General features: G+C 41.0%; 1 protein-coding gene across 1 annotated transcript; it reads right to left on the bottom strand.

Annotated features, from left to right (window-relative positions):
* Window positions 1-5,367: 5,367 nt before the first annotated feature.
* On the bottom strand, window positions 5,368-17,662 carry LRIT1 (leucine rich repeat, Ig-like and transmembrane domains 1). The gene is made up of 4 exons (XM_032695536.1): window positions 17,541-17,662; window positions 14,575-15,041; window positions 11,094-11,399; window positions 5,368-8,649 (listed from the first exon to the last, which is right to left on the bottom strand). Exons 1-4 carry the CDS (start codon window positions 17,660-17,662, stop codon window positions 7,667-7,669), a joined length of 1,878 nt encoding a protein of 625 aa, XP_032551427.1. The 3' UTR covers window positions 5,368-7,666.
* Window positions 17,663-17,977: the final 315 nt, after the last annotated feature.

Below are 17,977 nucleotides of genomic sequence, written 5' to 3' on the forward strand. Positions count from 1 at the left end.
CTGTGTCAAAGTGCTAAAAATCACTTCCGGGGCCACTCTTGGCATTCATCCTGTAGCTGAGGGGATTCTGACAGACATATTTATTTGGTTGGTAATATGAAGATGGAACCAAAACCGCTTCTGCTGCCAAGCCAAGTAATTAATCAGGCCTAATTACCTTTTTTCTTTTTTTTTTTTTCTTTTTTTATTTCAAGGGATCTGTCTCTGTCTCCTGTATTTTAATGGAATTTATCAAAGCAGAACACCACAGTAGGGGCCAGACTTCACAGCTGGAATTCGTCAGTGCACAGTGCTGTATTGCACAATCCATTCAGCCCCAAACCCTGCCCACAGCACTGTGCAGGGTGTACTCACGCTGAGCATGAAATCTACTCCCCAAACTTAGATGTTGTGTCACGGAAATATAAGTATGGCACCTTTTTCCTCTGAAACAACTCCACCTCTCCCTTCCCCTCTAGCTCAGTCCTTACATGTTGGTAATGAAAATAGCAACATAACTGTGGCCAGTCTGTAGATTTCTCTGAGAAAAGAGTATTGGTAGTCAATCTCTTCCACAAATATAAAATTTCTATTCTATTTCTATAAAATTGCTATTCTCTGGGTTCCCCTGTAAGATGTTCAGGCACCTTGAAAAGCTCAGTCTAAGTAGTTCTATGAGAAGGGATTCTGAGTAACGAATTTATTTTTTTTTTTTAAATCCAAAATAGCAGGTTTTGTTTATTATTTCCAAGGAGTTCTGCATTCTCCTGGGGCCATCTAGTGTGGATGGACTTCACTACAGCATGCAGAGGAGCGTGCCTTGGAAAGGGGCTGCACCTCACTGCCCATATGTGTGACGCTGGGTCACAAAGCAAGATTAGCCTGAACCTACTTAACCTTTGACCTGTGGGACAAGGATAGAAAAATATTTATAGCGTGATGGCTTAGAGCTATACCTGGCTCTCAGGGTGTGTGCAATAGCACAGCTGCTGTAAACCTACAGAAGACACAGGCTTGATTCTGCAGCATTTAAATCGACAGGAGCTTTTATTTCATGGCAAATCAGCACAATGAACTGGTGGGGAAACTGCTGGGGACCGATGCAGCACTCTGATAAGCAGCAGGCCATGAGTATTGGCCCTGTGGGGCTGTTATTGCTTGTTGTGCCTGGCATCTAACCATAAGCATATGGGATTTTCTATGGGATATTTTCACTGAAATGTTCTTTATTTGTCCATGGTACAACACTTGATTTTTTTCAACAACTACCCTACATTTAAACATGTCAGTGAGCCAGGATTGAAGACATAAGGCTGCTGATCTGTAGCACAGCAGATGCAGCAGCTATAAACTCCCACTTGGGGGCAGGGGTGGCCATTGGGGACATTTCTTGGTGAAGCTATTGCAGTGAGAGTGGACCCAGAACAGCTCCCATCAGCCAAAGCAGAGACTCCTTATGCACTTTCTGTGTAACTTAAACAGCAGGGCTGGCTGGCTAAACTGAGAATGCTGCAAGAGCAACAGTGGCAGCTGCCATGGGAGGATGTGTCCTTCCCAGTTATCCATCAGCCACTGAAGCAGAGGGCCTCAGGGGACCCCCATGCCCACCCAGCATGGGTGTGGGCCTCTGGGAAGACAAATACCACAGTCACCATTGCCTTTGGTCTTCTTCTGTAGTCTGTCATGAAAATATTCCCTAATAAAACAATGATATTATTATTTTATAATAATTTTATTATTTTACACTTTAGTATAACTGGCAATAACAGCAGTAAACTACTTATGATGTAGTTAGAAAATAGCTGGGTGTCAGGAGCAAATCCTGGAGTTTGGCCATGTGTGAGCTGCAGGGCCTTCAGCAGAAGCAAAAGGCAGAAGCAAAAGAAAACAAGTGTCTTTATGGTGATCAGCTCTAGAGATGATGGGACACCTTCCTGTGATGGGACAAATGGCTGAAGTCCACCCAGATCATTGACTTGTTCAGTCATCCTGTCCAAATATTCACAAGGAATAGACAGATCCACCAGTGCATGGGATTCGAGGGAAATGCGATAGAAAACTACCCACTGAGTGAGCTGCACACATGCCCCCAGTGAGGCTGCTTGGTTGGGATGGTTTGGCTGTCCCAGCTGTGCTAGAAGGGCAGCAGAAGGGATTCACTCTTGGTCTTTTAAGGTCCAACTTTGTAAAGACCCCTTCCTTGCCACCTTCACACCCCTACTCCATGGCACACAGGGAGAGTATTAAAGCATGTAGCAGCTAAGTCTTCAAAAAATCCTTCATGAAAAATGAAGTGTTATTTATTAACAGGTTTATAGACAGAGTAAAAACTACTGGTGAGTTGCCCTCCATGTACATCTTTGGGAACAAAACAGGTGTAGAATGCCCAGTGTTCTGGGATGCAGCAAGTAAAATGATATCCAAGGTTCTCTGTTAGAAATACATTAATTTAAATGAATGTGTTGCTTAAGAGACCAAAAAAAAAAAAAAAAAAAAGAATTGCAATTGCTTTCCTTTTCCTGCATGAGAATTCCTCCCAGTCCCACCTATCCTCTACAAGACTGGAAAATGGCTTTTCAAAGAGTGTTGTTAGTACCATGGGGCAATGCTCTGGTTGTTTTCATGCTGATATTTATTTGCTGCTTTGAGAGGCCATTTATCTAAATATTTCCAAATTCCAGGTGCACTCAGAAGGTTCACCTGAGAGACTAGTGGTGAATTACTTATCAAAATCAGATGAATTAATGGGTAGCAAATCTACCCACTCTCTAAGGTAGAGAGAGGCAGGGAAGGAAAAGAAAGGAGGGGATAAAAAGTAAAGGAAAAAAATCCCCCTGTGTTAGCCACAGCCCTTACATTCATGTTCCCTACTGGAGTGGGATTTTGCCTTTTTAATTCAGCCCAGTTTATGCCTGCTTGTAAATTTAATGGTCACTATTGTGACAGCAGATGTCCACTCAGTTTAGCTGCTATTTAACATCATGTGGCATTCTGGCCAAAGCCAAAATGCAGAACAAGCTGTCTAAAATCCGAGCTGTCAAAATAAATCTCCATAGAGACATTGTCTGCTAATCCATGGGAAGTGGAGTTTAAGAAGCTGCACCAATTGCCAAAGCAAAAGCCAAAAGGACCCCCATTGTGTGCTCCCAGCTATGGCGAGGGAGTCGAACTCCATCTTGAAATGACGGGCACACACAGGCCTGTAAGAAATCACGACTAGGCTGAAGCTTTACAATTAGTCCCTCTGCTGGTGCTTTCAGTGCCAGAAATCCCCACAGGGTAGGACATAAAAGTTGAAGGCTGCAGTTGGGTGTTTCAGATACAGTACTGTACGGTGGCAGCTCTGGCTTTTGGGAAATATGGGCACTGCTCCAAGGCTCACTGCTGCTCTGAGAAGCTCCTTCTCCTGCCCACTGAGGTGTACACCCTTATTTCTCATCCATTTGGACCCTTGTTGGCAATTGCTAAATTCTTTATTTATAATCTTGAGTAAAAGGAAAATAAAATGGGAAACAACCTTTCGTTCTGTTTTGTGGAACAGTTTTTGTCTTCTGTTCATGGACTTTAAAGCTGGTGAAGCTCACAGTAATGAATACTAATTAAATGTATCCTGAAACTGTACAGGGTTTCCCAGTCAATTCTGACACTGAGGGACTTGGACATCAGCTTCTTTGGGACCCTTTTAATCTTTAGATTTCATTTTACTATTAGAATACTTTCAAAATCATTCCTCAATGTCCATTCAGTTTTTAAAACATCTTGAAAAATATTTTACTGTCCTTCTTGACACTTTTGAGTTGTTAATTTTTTTTCTCAAATTTATGTCTGTGTACATGTACACTTTTGTGTCCTATGTTTTTTTTTTTATCATTTAAATACTTTTTAGTCTATTCTTTCCAGGCACTTGGAAATAAATGTGAAATTTACCACACTTAATGCAATTATAGCCTTGCAACATGCTTAAATCACACCGTGGTTAGTCTGAACATTACTTTGCATTTGTGGAATTTTTATGCATAGGTGACATTAAAAATATTTGCAAAGACTTTATAATTCAGATCCAATCTTAGCCTTTGTCTGGATCTCCTTACCAGACAATCTGGACACTTTTTAAGATGTTTGGAAAAACATATTTCAAAGCCTCAACATGTGTTTTTACGTTTCATCTTGTACTTCAACTACTTGCAGGACTGAATTTTAACCATTTTGAGCACATTATTTCATTTATATTCTGCTCAGTTCCCTTATTTTGATAGCTGTTTTCTTGCAGATCTTTTTAAGAAAATGAAATAATAAAAATTTTTAGGTACAGTTCAGAGTTATTTGGATTAATTTTTAAAACATCATTACCTTCTCCTTTAAACTTTATCCTTAATTTTGCAGTTTTACACTACTCTGATTTCCAAAATAAGTACTAAAAGATACTGTGGAAGGAGGAGTTTGTCTTTGTTATATATCACATGTAATGCCCTTTAAGGAGTGGCTCATACTGCTCTCCAAAGTGCTCAGCCCAGGCTGATGGTGCAAACCTCCTTATTTTATTCCTAAGTATTCCTGACATGGTCCAACACTCGAGAAGAAATTTTAAAATAGTAATAGTAGGGAACATTATACTCAAAGAGATTCCAAAGTACTTTTCTTAATGCCAAAATATTTGAAATAGACCCCAAAAAGAAACAAATTGGTCAAAATCTGACACAAAGAGACTATTAATGGAGCAAATATTTCCAAAAGGGAAAACTGAACAGAACAAAGTGTCAACAAATAATAATTTTTAAAAAAGCTACTAATGCAGTAATTCCAAAAGATATTCAGATGTTCACTTTGGTTCTCACAGCACATCTTGAGAATTGACTTTAACCAAGAAAGAAATTGTTTGCAGTGATGAATATTCTCCTCACCCTACAGCTCTTCTATTACAACAGCAACAGAAAATCCAGTGAGATATTTATCTGTATGCCTGATACTACCGAAAATCTGACCCAGAGTCTTGAAGTCAGAAAATCAGTCTGCTTAATGCTTTGAAATTACACTCACATTTAGCAAGCATAGGGTTTCTCCTCTGAGCCATGCCAGATGACACAGAGCTTGTACAAGTTTCTACCTACTGCCTGTCTTGTATGAATCACCAGTGCAGTAGAAAGGCTTGTTTCGAAGCAGCAGCAGTTGAGATGATAAACTGTGATGCCTCATCTATGAGACAGTGAGAATAACCATAGGAAAGAGAAAAGAAAAATCATGTTTATTCTACTCAGGATCACTATTTATTCAAAGTGCAAAAAATATCCAATAGAGTCTGTAAAATTTAACACATCCACGGTGAATGTCACAGGATGATCACTCCATCCTCTCCTCCTCAAAAGCAAAGAGCAACAGTGCTGTCCCAGCTGGTGCCTCTTCCATTGCCAACTCACAGACTGTGTGTCATAGCAGGTGAGAGCTGCTCCTCACCAAGGCTGGAGGTTGCAAATCAGCCCACTCGTGTCTCCAGTCAGCTGAAAAGTAAATACCTATGGTTCCCAGACAGCTCCTGTAAACTTGACTTACAGGTAAGTCCTTGGGCAGTAGGTCCACTCGGTTCACCACAGGAGAACTTTAGAACAGCCTTGATTCTTCAGGATCTTACCCATCCAGGGCCATGGCAGGGTGATTTCTGCACAGCCCAGTGGCTGCAGACGTGGGCCATCATCAGGCTTACACACAGCACTCCTTGTAACTCATCACAAAAACTGCCACTGGATGAATATTTTTCTTCTACCTTGGAGAGAGACTAAAAATGCTCAGAAATGCAACTGTATAAATAAGTAATAAGTCTATTACATACCACATATTCCATCAGTTAATTTGTTGTATTAAAATACATAATTTTACAAAACATTATTTGCAAACCTAAAAATCTACACAGTCCAGTGATAGAAGTAGCACGCATTATTTTATACAGGGTGTATACAATAATAATTTATACAAAATCTCCCAATACAAGTTCTTTATCATTAATGTAAGGAATACAGGGAGTCTTTTCAGAAACTACTGTAATGTACCCCTGTTGAAAGTATTTATGCTGAGATCAAATGACTTGATTTTTCCATCAGGCCAAGAAATCTGCCATAACTGTAGAAGGACTTGCAAAATCCATACAGGGTTCTATTCCAACCCATGAATTTTGTTAATTCCCACTGTACATACAGGTCCAGCATGTGAATGGAGGTCCTTCCAATAAATTTACCAACACACATTTCAAAACAATTCAGAAAGCTTTACCAGTTTAAGTTTAACTTAGTTGAAGTTACCACTTCAACTTGGTTAGATCTCTCCCACTCAACATTTGGCAGAACATATATAATTTTCTTCACGAATAATATTTATTACAGAGAGAAAAAAATGTTATATACAGTATTACCACGTGGGAGACTTGAATGGAAAATTATACATCAGCGAAATACTTTGTGACAAACACCCAGATCCAAATTCCAGTGAAGCCGCAGGACTCCAGTGACTGATCAGCTCACCCTGACTATGAAAGTACATTTAGATTAATATTAGACAGGTTTTTTTCAGGGTTCTTGAACTTGTAAAATGTTTGAAACCCACAAGTCTGCCCTGAGCCTCTGCCACCATTGAGTTCATAGTCAGTTATGGCTGACGTGTGCATGGCCAGTGATCCATCACAGCATCACATTCTCCTGCTCTGCATGGAGCAAGTTATTTGCAAGACCAAGTCACAAGTGCCTGGTTGACCATGTGGGTCTTCATTATCAGTTTTGCCAGGAGCACAGGCAGCAATGACAGGGCTGGTTTGGGAGATTTTTGCAAAACTGTCCAGTGTAGGTTTTCCAGTATGATTACAAAGCATTACAACATCACACACAATGTGCAAAGTAGGCTATTACAGGATTTTTTAACTATCATAGCTGATATAAAACATATTCTACTAATTACAATAAGGTAAAAAATGCCAGCTAGGACCAATACTGAAGGATCTGTGCTTTACTGTTCAATAATATCTTAAGAATAGTGTTTAGGACAAAAATGCAATCAGAAAATGTTATTATGATTCTTGGGAGTGCATTGGTTTTTGTCTCTTGATTTCTATCTCCTTTGCACATTTCTATGAATTCAGAGTAGAGTTGTTATTATGTTGGACATATTAGAAAAGGTTGCTGGGCCTCTGTATTTAGTGATCTACTAAGCATCAAACCGCGTGTTTCATGCAAACACAGGGAATGTCAAAAGTGAGACTCTCAATCTTCCCTTTCATAGATATTTATAGTAGAATTACTAAACACTCCCCTGTTTGTCAACCAAAAGAATATCAAAAGAGCTGGGAATAAAATACCTAGTATGTTGCAGAGCAGGTACTAAACAACACCAAGCAGAACACACTCAGAAATGTTGTTAATGTCCTCACACTTAGTGTGCATGCTTCATTTTACAGGGAAAAAGAAATAGTCCAGAAGAACGAGGCCATTATCACAAAAGCTTTTGACTGGGTACAAAACACCAAACCCCAAGTGGTGTAAGCAACACGTTTCTGTAAAGCTTGGGCATCATCTACCCTCTTGCATCCTCTTCCAGAACATGTAGGAGGCAGAAGTATTGACGGGCTGGCCTGCAGTGCTGGAGCACACAGTCATTTATACAGCCACATGCTCTCCACCTGGCAAGCTGACAATCATCCTAGCTACTATCAGCAAAAGTATTCATTAGGTTGTCCCTCTATCTTTGGTATCGCTTCCGAGTCCACGCTGGACCGGGCAGACAGCAGCCTGTTTGACTCATCAGGGGTATGTCTAGTCAAGTATTCCCCTTCCACACCTTTTGCCTTGGCCCCAGGAGACAGGCTTTCAAAGGTGACATAGGATTCCTGAATTTCCTTGGGTTTTCGCACGAAGCATTTTTTGCAGCGCCTCTTCAGCGCTCCACAGCAGACCACCAGTGTCAGGGGAACAGCGATGACACAGGCCACGCTGATGACAACCACGTTGATGAGCTTCTGGGTACCTCCTGCACTGGCAACTTCATCCGTGGAAAATATGATGCACTGCTCCTTCCTGGGGATCAGTCCTTTCACACAGACACACACGATGTATTTGGTCTTTGGCAGCAGCCCATAGACGGTGACCTTGGTCTTCCCCGGCTCCACGTTGATCCGCCGCATGTCCCTCTCTCCAAAGATGGCATAGAGGACACTGAACACCGTCGTGTTCTTTGCCAGAGGCGCCTTCCAGGCCAGGGTGATGCTCTGGTCAGTGTCTCCTATTACCCTGACACTCCTCACCATTCGTTCTGGCTCCTGCTGACCAGTGGGTGGGCTCACCAGCAGGTTTCTGGGGTTACCGTCTTGTTCCACATCCGAGAGGAGGCCCTCTCCGGTGCCCACTCCAGCCCCCAGGGTAGGCACAGTGGAGGTGGTGATAACGTACCTTGCTACCAGTTTGTCATTGTAGGCAGCTGCTTCCATCCCACTCGCCTTCCCATTCCATGTGCCTTTGCCGTTAGAGTTAGGGTCATCCGTGCTTTCGGAGTCTGTGATGATGAGAGAGATGAACGCCTCTGTTGCTCCCAGAAAATTCTTCGCTTTACAGATGTACTCTCCAGAGTCAAGGTAAGAGACTACAGGCAGGCCCAGAATAGACCAGCTCATCCCATCACTGGAAATCTCTTGGTGAACTGCAAGGTAGGAAAAATGTTAAATAGTCAATAATAAATAGAATTAATAACATGTTTGTAAAGTATTGAAATTCCATCAACCAAATATCTGCTCAATACAGCAGAATCATCATTTCTGTTTGCCACCAAGAATGTTACAAAATCAAAGTAAACCTAAGAAGAGGACAGTAACACTAAAATTAGGTTACATTGGGATTGAAGCTGCTTCAAAATGAATATATGTGCAGCATTTGATGGTATTTCCTCCAAACTGATGTATAATTTAAAAACATAACAGAAAAGGTTCTTCCATTAAAAAAAAAGCTTAAAAATTCTTATGTAGGTACAATACTTAGAAGAGTGGAAGGAGTAGGGAGTAACATGATCTATTTAAACACTAGATGCAGTCCTCTGAGGCACAGAAAACACAAACAGCAGATATTTTATTCTAATAACTGCATATGGACTAGTCCAGAGTATATGAAAAAATAATTGAAAAATAATAACCCTTTTACTGCTAAATTATTGCAGGCTTTTATACAGGTCTGATTGCTTACCACTGAATTACATGTACACAACTGAGTGTTGATTTTCTGGCTTGCTTTACCTGGAGGCTAAAACAAGCTTTTTTTGCCTTTTTCTATTTTTGCAGGAAAATAAAAAAGTTAGGATCCTGTAGAAGGGTAAAGAACCTTCTTCATTATTTAAACAGCCTCCTTAGGATGAGCACATGCTATCTCTGCCCTTTCCCACTGCAAGGTAAACCAGGGAGATGTCTGAAAGGCAAAAGTAAGACAGAATGCAAACTTCTCCCAAGCCCTCATGGGGTCAGGATCCAACTTTGGCAACCAGCGCCCATTCCAGTGGCAGTGAAGTACAAGGTAGCAAAAGTTACTTTTTCAGTTTAATTATTTACTAAATGGGTACATTAGAAAACATGCAGACAGTCTACCTATGGCACTTCCCTGTACATACAGACTGTGGGCTGTTTCTCACTCCTTTCTGTTCAGAATACTAACATTTCAAACAGTCATATTACAGCATTGGCACAGAAGCTGCCGTTGCTGAGAGATAATGTATCTTTTCAGCCAACTGTTTATTGAAAGGTGTTAAGGTCTGATTTAATGGGGCACAAAATACATCATTCTCAGTTGTAGCTCAAAGTAAACTCAACATAGGCTTTCAGGAACCCATTCTCTGTTTGGTTTTTTTTTTTTTGTGGTGTTCTCTTTCAAGTGTAGGCAGGATGTTCACAGCATGATGGGTAGACATTATCATTATGAGGAGCAGGTCTGCTATATCCTGGACACCATGCACAACAGAGCAATGAGTTGTGCAGATCTCAAAAAATTATATTTATTACAAGTAGTTCTACTGCTGTGAAATAAAAATGCTCTCTTCCCTGTTCTGTGCACCAAGGAGCTCTGTAACCCTTTCAAGATCAGACCCTATACTTAGCAATTTATCTGCTGAGTTTAGATCTACTGTGAAAGTCAGGGCCAGGCCTGGAATACAGTAGTATTCAGGGAAAGTTGCAGGGATGAAGGTTCAGGTCCTAGGACAAAAAGCTAAGGACAATTGTATTCAATACAGCAAAAGTATCTTCCCTAAATTCCCCACACATTAAAGAACCAACACTGGAATTTTAGCTCCAAACATTCTTGTGAATGCAAATGAAAGCATGATCAGTCACAAAATCAGTGGCTGTTTGAAGACTTCCCCCACAAAAGGGGTGGGCACAGAACAGGTACTCAGACTAGATGGTCAGTGTTTCTCCCATAGTTTCTTCCCAAGACACCTTGTCAATCTATCAGAAATTAATGATTTCTTGCAGATATTGCCACTGCAGACTTGTACCCTTCAGCAGTTTAGTGGCTTTTTTGTTTTTTAATATATCAGCAATGTTGTATATTTGCAGCCTTTTCTTTCTCTCTACAGTAGATCTAAATCCCAGTTGAGTTCACATCCGACATCTCTCCGTCAGACATGTTTTCTAACTGATTAACAGTAGCTGTTCATTAGTCTCAAAGACGCACAGAATAATTCAGTAGGAAGCCTTGTCAGTGACCGAATAACTCAGTAACTGAGAACAGCCTCTTGCTACAGTTGGACACATTTCATTTCTTCATCTCCAACAGATTTGCAGAAAACTCCTTGACTCGTCTCACCACCATATTTGCTACGAAACAAAACCAAACCAACTTTTTACACATTATAGTATACATTTATCTGATCATATTTTCATCAACATATAAGTAATTTTATAGTCAATGGAAAATCGCATTGTAGTAGTGGATTGCACACGGTACTATTGCGAATTACAGTGAATCCTAATCTTGCACCACTTGAACCTAGGAAGGTTCTGTTGTCATAGAAGCTTCCATTTGCTGAACAGTCTGTAGAAAATAAAGGTACAGGTCTCTATCACTCATTCCATGTGTGAGAAAAGGTTAAACCAAGCCCACCTGTGCCATTCAGTTGAGCACCGTCAGCTCTCCTCCAGCTGAGCTCAGGGATGGGCACCCCTGTTGTCCCACATCGTAGCAGCACAGTGCTGCCCAGGATGGTCTTCACTTTGGCTACAGACGTGTGTACAACGGGGCTTTGACACTTCCTTAGCTCCACTTGGCTGAAGAACACTCCTGCAAGGCTCCTGGGTGTGAAGCATTTCAGCCTGGGCTCAATGAATGCTATGTTAGGAGACTGGAAATTTAGGAAATGGACCATTTCATACAGACTGCAGTCACATACCCAAGGATTGTCTTGCAAGCCTGTCAAAAGAAATCAGAGCACTAAGTCACTCCAACAGCATCTGTTGTTTCTGCCACTTTCATTTCTGTTTTTCAGCAAGACAAACTGTGATAAGCTCCCAAACTGCTCTGCAAGAACTGTCTGTGCTTATGCAGGGGTATGTGGGGTGAGGGGGTGATGTCCTGACAGCCCCCTGAGCCTGATGGATCCCATGGTTGCCTGTTAGTAGAATGGAATAAACATGGCTTGCTAAAGTGTCTCAAAATCTGGATCTGAATTATTCATATTATGAAAACATTGCAATTTATGCACCTAAAGAAGCAAAACAAGAAGTTATTATAAACACAGTTGGTTCTAGGATGAAAAAAACAAGTAAGCATGGGAGAAGGGGTGTGAATTTTTTTGGTATGAGGAGACTATGAAGTCTCACTGGACATTACTAAAATATTATCCATATTGTCATGCCAACTTTCATGCCTGCAATAGGTGTAGGTGGTCCTACTTGACTGTAATAGTTCTCTTCCAGCCCAGTTATTCTGTTATCTTCATTATTTTAGTAATCAGCTAAAATGACCTGTTTTTCCTGAAATACTAATTTACACAGGATAAAACAAAAGAACTGTTTTAAAGATTAAATTGAAGAATATTCTTGTTATGGTATATAAAATAATATAAATAGACAATAACTATATTAAGAATATAGTTCTTATATAGAAAGGGTCTATCGAAGAACACACTCCTGTTTCAGAGTCCCAGAATGTTTCTCCTTTTTTTTCATTCTGCTATCCCAGTTCACACCTATTGAACTCAAATTCTGAAAAAAATGAGACATCACTCTATTAAAAATAGACCTGTGAAGATAGTACTGAAAAAGCAAATTTGGAACTAGAGCAATGCATATCCATGAACAGAAGTTGCTGCATTCTGATTAAATCTGTGTCATCCTACTTACAAATATTCCCATCCAGCTGCTCTGTGGTCAGTTTGTGGTCTCTAATGGTTTTAGCTAGCAGAATTGGCACTAGGGATATTTAGACCATCTAACCCAGGCACACATTTGAAGCCTAACCCAGGAGCATGGCTCCCAGGCCTCCTGCCTGCCACAGGAGTGAGCTCTGCTTCCTCTAAGGGGGCTTCACCTCCTCTTTTCCACAGGCAGCCCAAGGACATGCCCTGGGGCTGGCACCTGCCTCAAAGTAAAGAGTACTAACATTTCCTCCATTCCTGGTGGGAGGAAATGACAGTTGCCCACCCTACAGTGCCCACCCTCACTGGGCCCTGGAGCCCTGCAGCACGAGTCATGCAAGCACAGGCTTTCCAGCCAGAACCTAATTTTGACACATGCACAGACGGTGCACCACAAGGCTCCATGAGCATCAAGGGAGTGTTTGAATTTGCTACAGTCAACAGAGACACAGTGCTGATCAAAAGCCCTCAAGGTCTCAAACAAAGTGTTTTAAAGATGCTGCTGGAAAATTTCTTCTGAGATGATTCCATATCATCCTCCCTGAGCTCGGAAGAGGATGTGAAAGTGATGGGCCTTGGCAGGAGGTCAATTCCTATAAATCAATGCATTAAAATGAAGGGGACTAAAGAAATAAATAAAGTACAGCTTGACTCTGTTGGTTTATGGCATTTTTGCTAGCATACTTCTTTGCAGTTTATTTCTGACCTCATGCACTAGATACTAATTTATCCCAGATTACCTGGCAGGTGCACCAGCTCCAGCTGATGCTGCAGCACCCCCAAAGCCCCAAAGTGAGCTCTTTGCTTCCCTGCACAGCACACTTCCATGGGCTCACGTGAGCGATCCTTGCACCCTTGGCACAGACTATTAGCCAGCAACTTAACACAGGAGCTACATCTTGAAGTAGTCTACAAACAAGGGCTCTGAAGAGAAGTCACAGTGATGCACTGCAGATAAAGGATGGATTTGGCTGACTCTTTAATATTCATGACTTTTTATGCCTCCATGAGAAACAGGCATGAGCAGAGTGAAACAGAAACAAGCAGCTGTGTTCTCCCATACTGCTCCTGTGAGGGACATGCATTTTATCTACCTGGTCCCTCTGAGCATCAGTAGGACAGGACTTAGAAGCTGGAGTGTCTATACATTACTGCACTAATTTTAGCATTATAGGCATTTGCCTACATGAATATTTTAGTATCCTGGCACATTCCACCTTTGCACAGCTGGATATGTAAACACTCAGGTTGGCCAGAGCATCAAGGCACGATCTGTTCTTCTCAATAAAACACTTTACTATTCTATATTGAGTGGAATAACATTTTTACATGTAACTTGACACTAAAAAAATAAAAAAGTATGATCTAGGCAGTGTCTTGCCACGAGTGAAATGGGCAATCCCAAACTGCCAGCTTTGGTTTAAAGAACTTGTTACTGCATCTGGCAAAACAGCACAGTGAAACACCTGCTCCTCTCCTGATGCTAATGAAACCTTAAACAACATCTGTAAAAGACACTAAAAGCTTTGTAGGTGGCATTTTGTACCTTTTTTTTAAGTCTTGTATCTCTTTCCACTGCAATCCTTTTTAAAAAACTTTACTCTCCTAAATTTATCCAGGGAACAAAGAGCAGCAGGTACTTGCCAGAGCAAGAGGAAACTTGCAATGTCTCTGATGAGATTATCAGCAAGTGCCTGAACTCACATCCATGCTGTAGAGGCAGTACACACAGATGCACACAGCCCGCAGACCAAACACAGTCAGTGGAGCTGGATCAGCTCAAGGCAAGTGAAAACAGCAGATGGCAACAACTCTGAAACATCATCAACCTACCACGGATTTGAATCAGCACTCAAATGTTAAAAGACTAAGTAGTAATCCCCTGAACTAATAAATGTGCTGAAATCTCACCTGGGGACATTGCAACTGAGAGTCAGCTGACACAAAAATGGACAATTGCCCCAAAGCCATACCTCTGAGGGGCCCAGCATTGACTAAAGTACAAAGATTCAAGCAATCAAATTTATGGTGTAATAAGCTGGGTTTGATGAGCCTGAGGTGAATTTGTTAACATGTAAATGAATTTACACACTTTATATGGGGTACTAAATTGTATATATATAATGGCAATGTACTTGCTACGGTAACCATAGTGGGTGAAAATGCTGCAATAAGATGAGAAACTCTTGCCATTCGTGCCCCCTGCAAAATGACAGGCACTTCTCTTACCTAGGATGATCTTGGAGTTATCATTGGGGAAGTAAGGAACAGCCTGGAGGTTTGCCCAGGTGGCAATAAGAGCCTGAGGAAGAGTCATCAGTTTATTGCTAGACAGATCCAGGTATGTGATATTCTTGATATAACGAGCAGCATCTGGAGGGACTGAAGTAAGTTCGTTGTTGTGTAAATCCAGAAGCCTTAGCTGTGGCATGCCAGCCAGGGCTTCCCAGGGGAAAGCTATTAAATTGTTCCCATCTAGCCTCAGCTCCTGCAGACGATGAAGGCCCTTGAAGGTGATTCCGCTGAGGCTGGCCAGGGAGTTATAGGGCATCCAGAGGTACTCCAGGTTGTGAAGTAGGTGGAAAGCCTCTCCTGGCACCCTGCGAATGGCTGTCTTTTCTATCCGAAGCTTGATTGTATCTACGGGGATGTTCACAGGAGGGAGGGTCATCTCTGGGTCATTACACAGCACTGTCCTGGTGGGGAAAGACAAGCAAAGGTGTGACTTTCTTTTATTTTGAAAAGGTTTTGAAACTTTCTTTCAACGCAAGATTTTGATCTGCTTTTGCTTTTTCACAAGATTTCTTCTTGTCATTTCTTACTTGCTGCTGATCTCTACATCATCACCATAAGGACATCAACATTCATAGGTACCTTCTGACTGCAGAGATTGCAGCACTGTGCTACTCCTGGGGTGACATGAGTCTGAATCTGGCCCATATAGTGTTCCTGCTGTTTTTTGCTTTCAGGTTTTTTTAGAGTACTTATGAGAGACAGTAGTGACAACATTGATGCACAACAGAGGATTCTAGTGCAAGTTAAAACAAAATGATCCAAAAATTGAACAATAGAAGTCATATAAAAAGAAGCCTTACTGACGTCGGAGGATAAGAAGTTATATAGATTAAATATGACACAGGACCTTTGATTTGAAAAATGAAGATAAGAAAGTCAGCTAACAGCTCACTGGAAATGCACTAGAGCAAGCTCTGCTTTACTGTGAAGTAATCTGGAAGGTGTGTAGAGGTGGTAGCAGTCACTACACCACAGGCATGTATAGTTATGAGAGTGAAAGCACAGAAAATTAACTCTTTGGAAAATGCTACACTGAAAGCAAGACAGATTTATGTGTTTTAATCATTCTTCCCATTTCTAGTCTCTAGCAGTCAAAGCATGAAAAGTCTGCTGCATTTTTGCAGCCTTCATACAAAAAATTGTGACTTGGGACTGTAGATAGCCATGAGAAATGAAGGGAGAAAAAAAAGGTCTCTCAAACCACACTGCATTTTGGTTTGCCTATCAGCAGGTAGGGGAAGGCAAATTCTTAACAAAATACAAAGCCACCTGCAAAAGATAACAGGTAAAATAGGCATGTTCCACTCCACATGCTAAACAAGATACTGCAAGAAATGTAATGTGATCAGTCAAGTAACATTTTCTTATCACGCTGCCTCTATAAACAGAATATTGCAAAGCTGCCAAAACCAGATTGGTTTTGGCTGAAAGCAATTATTCCTCTAGTATCAACAAAAACATATAACAACGCTGAACTGCTCATGCAAACCTCCCAGAGTTAAATGCTATTTGAGCCTACAGTTAAATTGTTAATTTATAATCAAAACACAGTACATTACTCTCATTGAACACTTTTATTGCGGTATTAAATCTTGCCCACCCTCAGCTGAAAATTGAGATTTTGAGGAAGAGAAAAATCTATCAAATAAGAAAAATTCAAAAATCCTCTTTCAATAAAACATTTTTTTGTGTGTAGTCCTGACATAAAATGTTTGCTAACAGAAACACCACGGCAGTAAAGCAGTGTGCTTCTCATAGTGTCCTTAAACTGTGTCAGTGAGCACTAAACATTTAATCTATGGGATAATCTCCTTCTGCTAGTGAGAAATATGAATCATAACGCAGGAAAAAAAGGTGACATTATGCTCCTTAAGGGACTAATGGATATTTGCATTATTATGTATCTTACTAAAATGCACAACAGCTTTTTCCAGTCACTGCAAGGAAATTCCCCTGGGAACTGTGACATTTATGAAGCAATAATTGGCTGTCACGCTATTGCAGTCCCTTTTAACAATTGCAGACTACTTGTGTCTCTACCATGCTTCTTACTGGCAAAGTTTATGGTATTAAATCTATAGCACCAGAAAAGAGATAAGAAAGTAGATCTATTTCATGGGGATCCAAAATATTTAATTTCAATACTGTGTTCTTGTCTAAAAAAAATTTATTCCAAAGGATTTTGCAAATCACGTATCTCTGTCACAAAACCTCCTCTACTGTGACCCGCACCTTACAAAAATGTAGCCTCTATTTCATTGTCAGACAATTACTTTGTGATTACACTTCAGAAGGGTTACAAAAAACAGTCCTCCAGAGAAATGTACATAGTATGGCATTGCATTAAAAAATGGAGGTCCTTTTGGTCTTGTCTTGTTTTTTAACTGAAAGCTTCCAGTCTGAGAATTAACTTCTTTTATTTTTATGACTATTGTCTATTTTTTTGGTTCACTCTCATCTACAGTCTATTGCTTTGCCTAAAATCTCCAGCTGAAGGATTTTTTTAAGTGAATCGAATTGCCGCTTTTGTTACCACAACACAAATCAAATCTAGTTACACTTTAGCAACAAATCAGCAGAGCGGAATAAGACTTCTTAATACTAGAATTTTCAGCACAAAGGTAAAAAAAACAAAAGGTTGTTTAAATTTTATTCCCTTTTTGCCATTGCACCAGCAGTAATTATGTCACTTCTCACAGAGATGCCGAAACGCTTTCTCTGAAATCAGCTTACTGTGTTTTCAGAAGCTAATCCTCTGCAAATATAGCTAGAGCACACAGCGACTGGAAAAAATAATGGACACAATATTTTCTCTTCCAAGCCTCCTTACAAAGGAGAGGAAACAAAATCCCCAGCACCCCGAGAAAGAGCGGCAGCCCCCGAGGAGAGTCCCGGCATACCTGGCTTTGGTCCCTTCACTGAGGCTGTGGAAGGCGCAGCTGCACTGGGATGGGCACGAGCCGCTCGCCCCTGGCAGCCCCCCGAGCGTGAGGCAACACAGCAAACTCACCACGATCCACATGGCTACCTGAGCATGGAAGGACACCTGGGCTCTACACAACGTGGAGGGCTTCGCCTATTGTTTTATCCATTGACTGGTCACATCTTGTTAACTCCCTTTTGTTTTCAGCCACACTGTGATCTTCCAGCCCTCGCTGAGTCCATCAGATAAAAAAGGATAGGCAGGGATTAAGGATGGGGACTTGAGTTATTTTCATGAAGGTGCTTATTGCTTCCTGGAACAGTACTAACGGCATTTCTTCCCTCAGAGAGCCCCTTCAAAACATCCTCCTCAGGAAATTTGTGGCTCTTGTGCAAGGAAAAACAAACATACTTT

This window comes from Chiroxiphia lanceolata, chromosome 8, assembly GCF_009829145.1.
Source record: "Chiroxiphia lanceolata isolate bChiLan1 chromosome 8, bChiLan1.pri, whole genome shotgun sequence".
In the NCBI taxonomy this organism is placed as follows: domain Eukaryota; kingdom Metazoa; phylum Chordata; class Aves; order Passeriformes; family Pipridae; genus Chiroxiphia; species Chiroxiphia lanceolata.

Excerpts from the sequence above, each read along its gene's own strand:
- LRIT1 (XM_032695536.1), bottom strand. The coding sequence starts at position 17,662 with ATGTGGATCGTGGTGAGTTTGCTGTGTTGCCTCACGCTCGGGGGGCTG. Across the intron at positions 15,042-17,540 it reads AGTGAAGGGACCAAAGCCAG|GACAGTGCTGTGTAATGACC; the intron begins GTATGCCGGGAC and ends TTTCCCCACCAG. Across the intron at positions 8,650-11,093 it reads TGCTCAACTGAATGGCACAG|TTCACCAAGAGATTTCCAGT; the intron begins GTGGGCTTGGTT and ends CCTACCTTGCAG.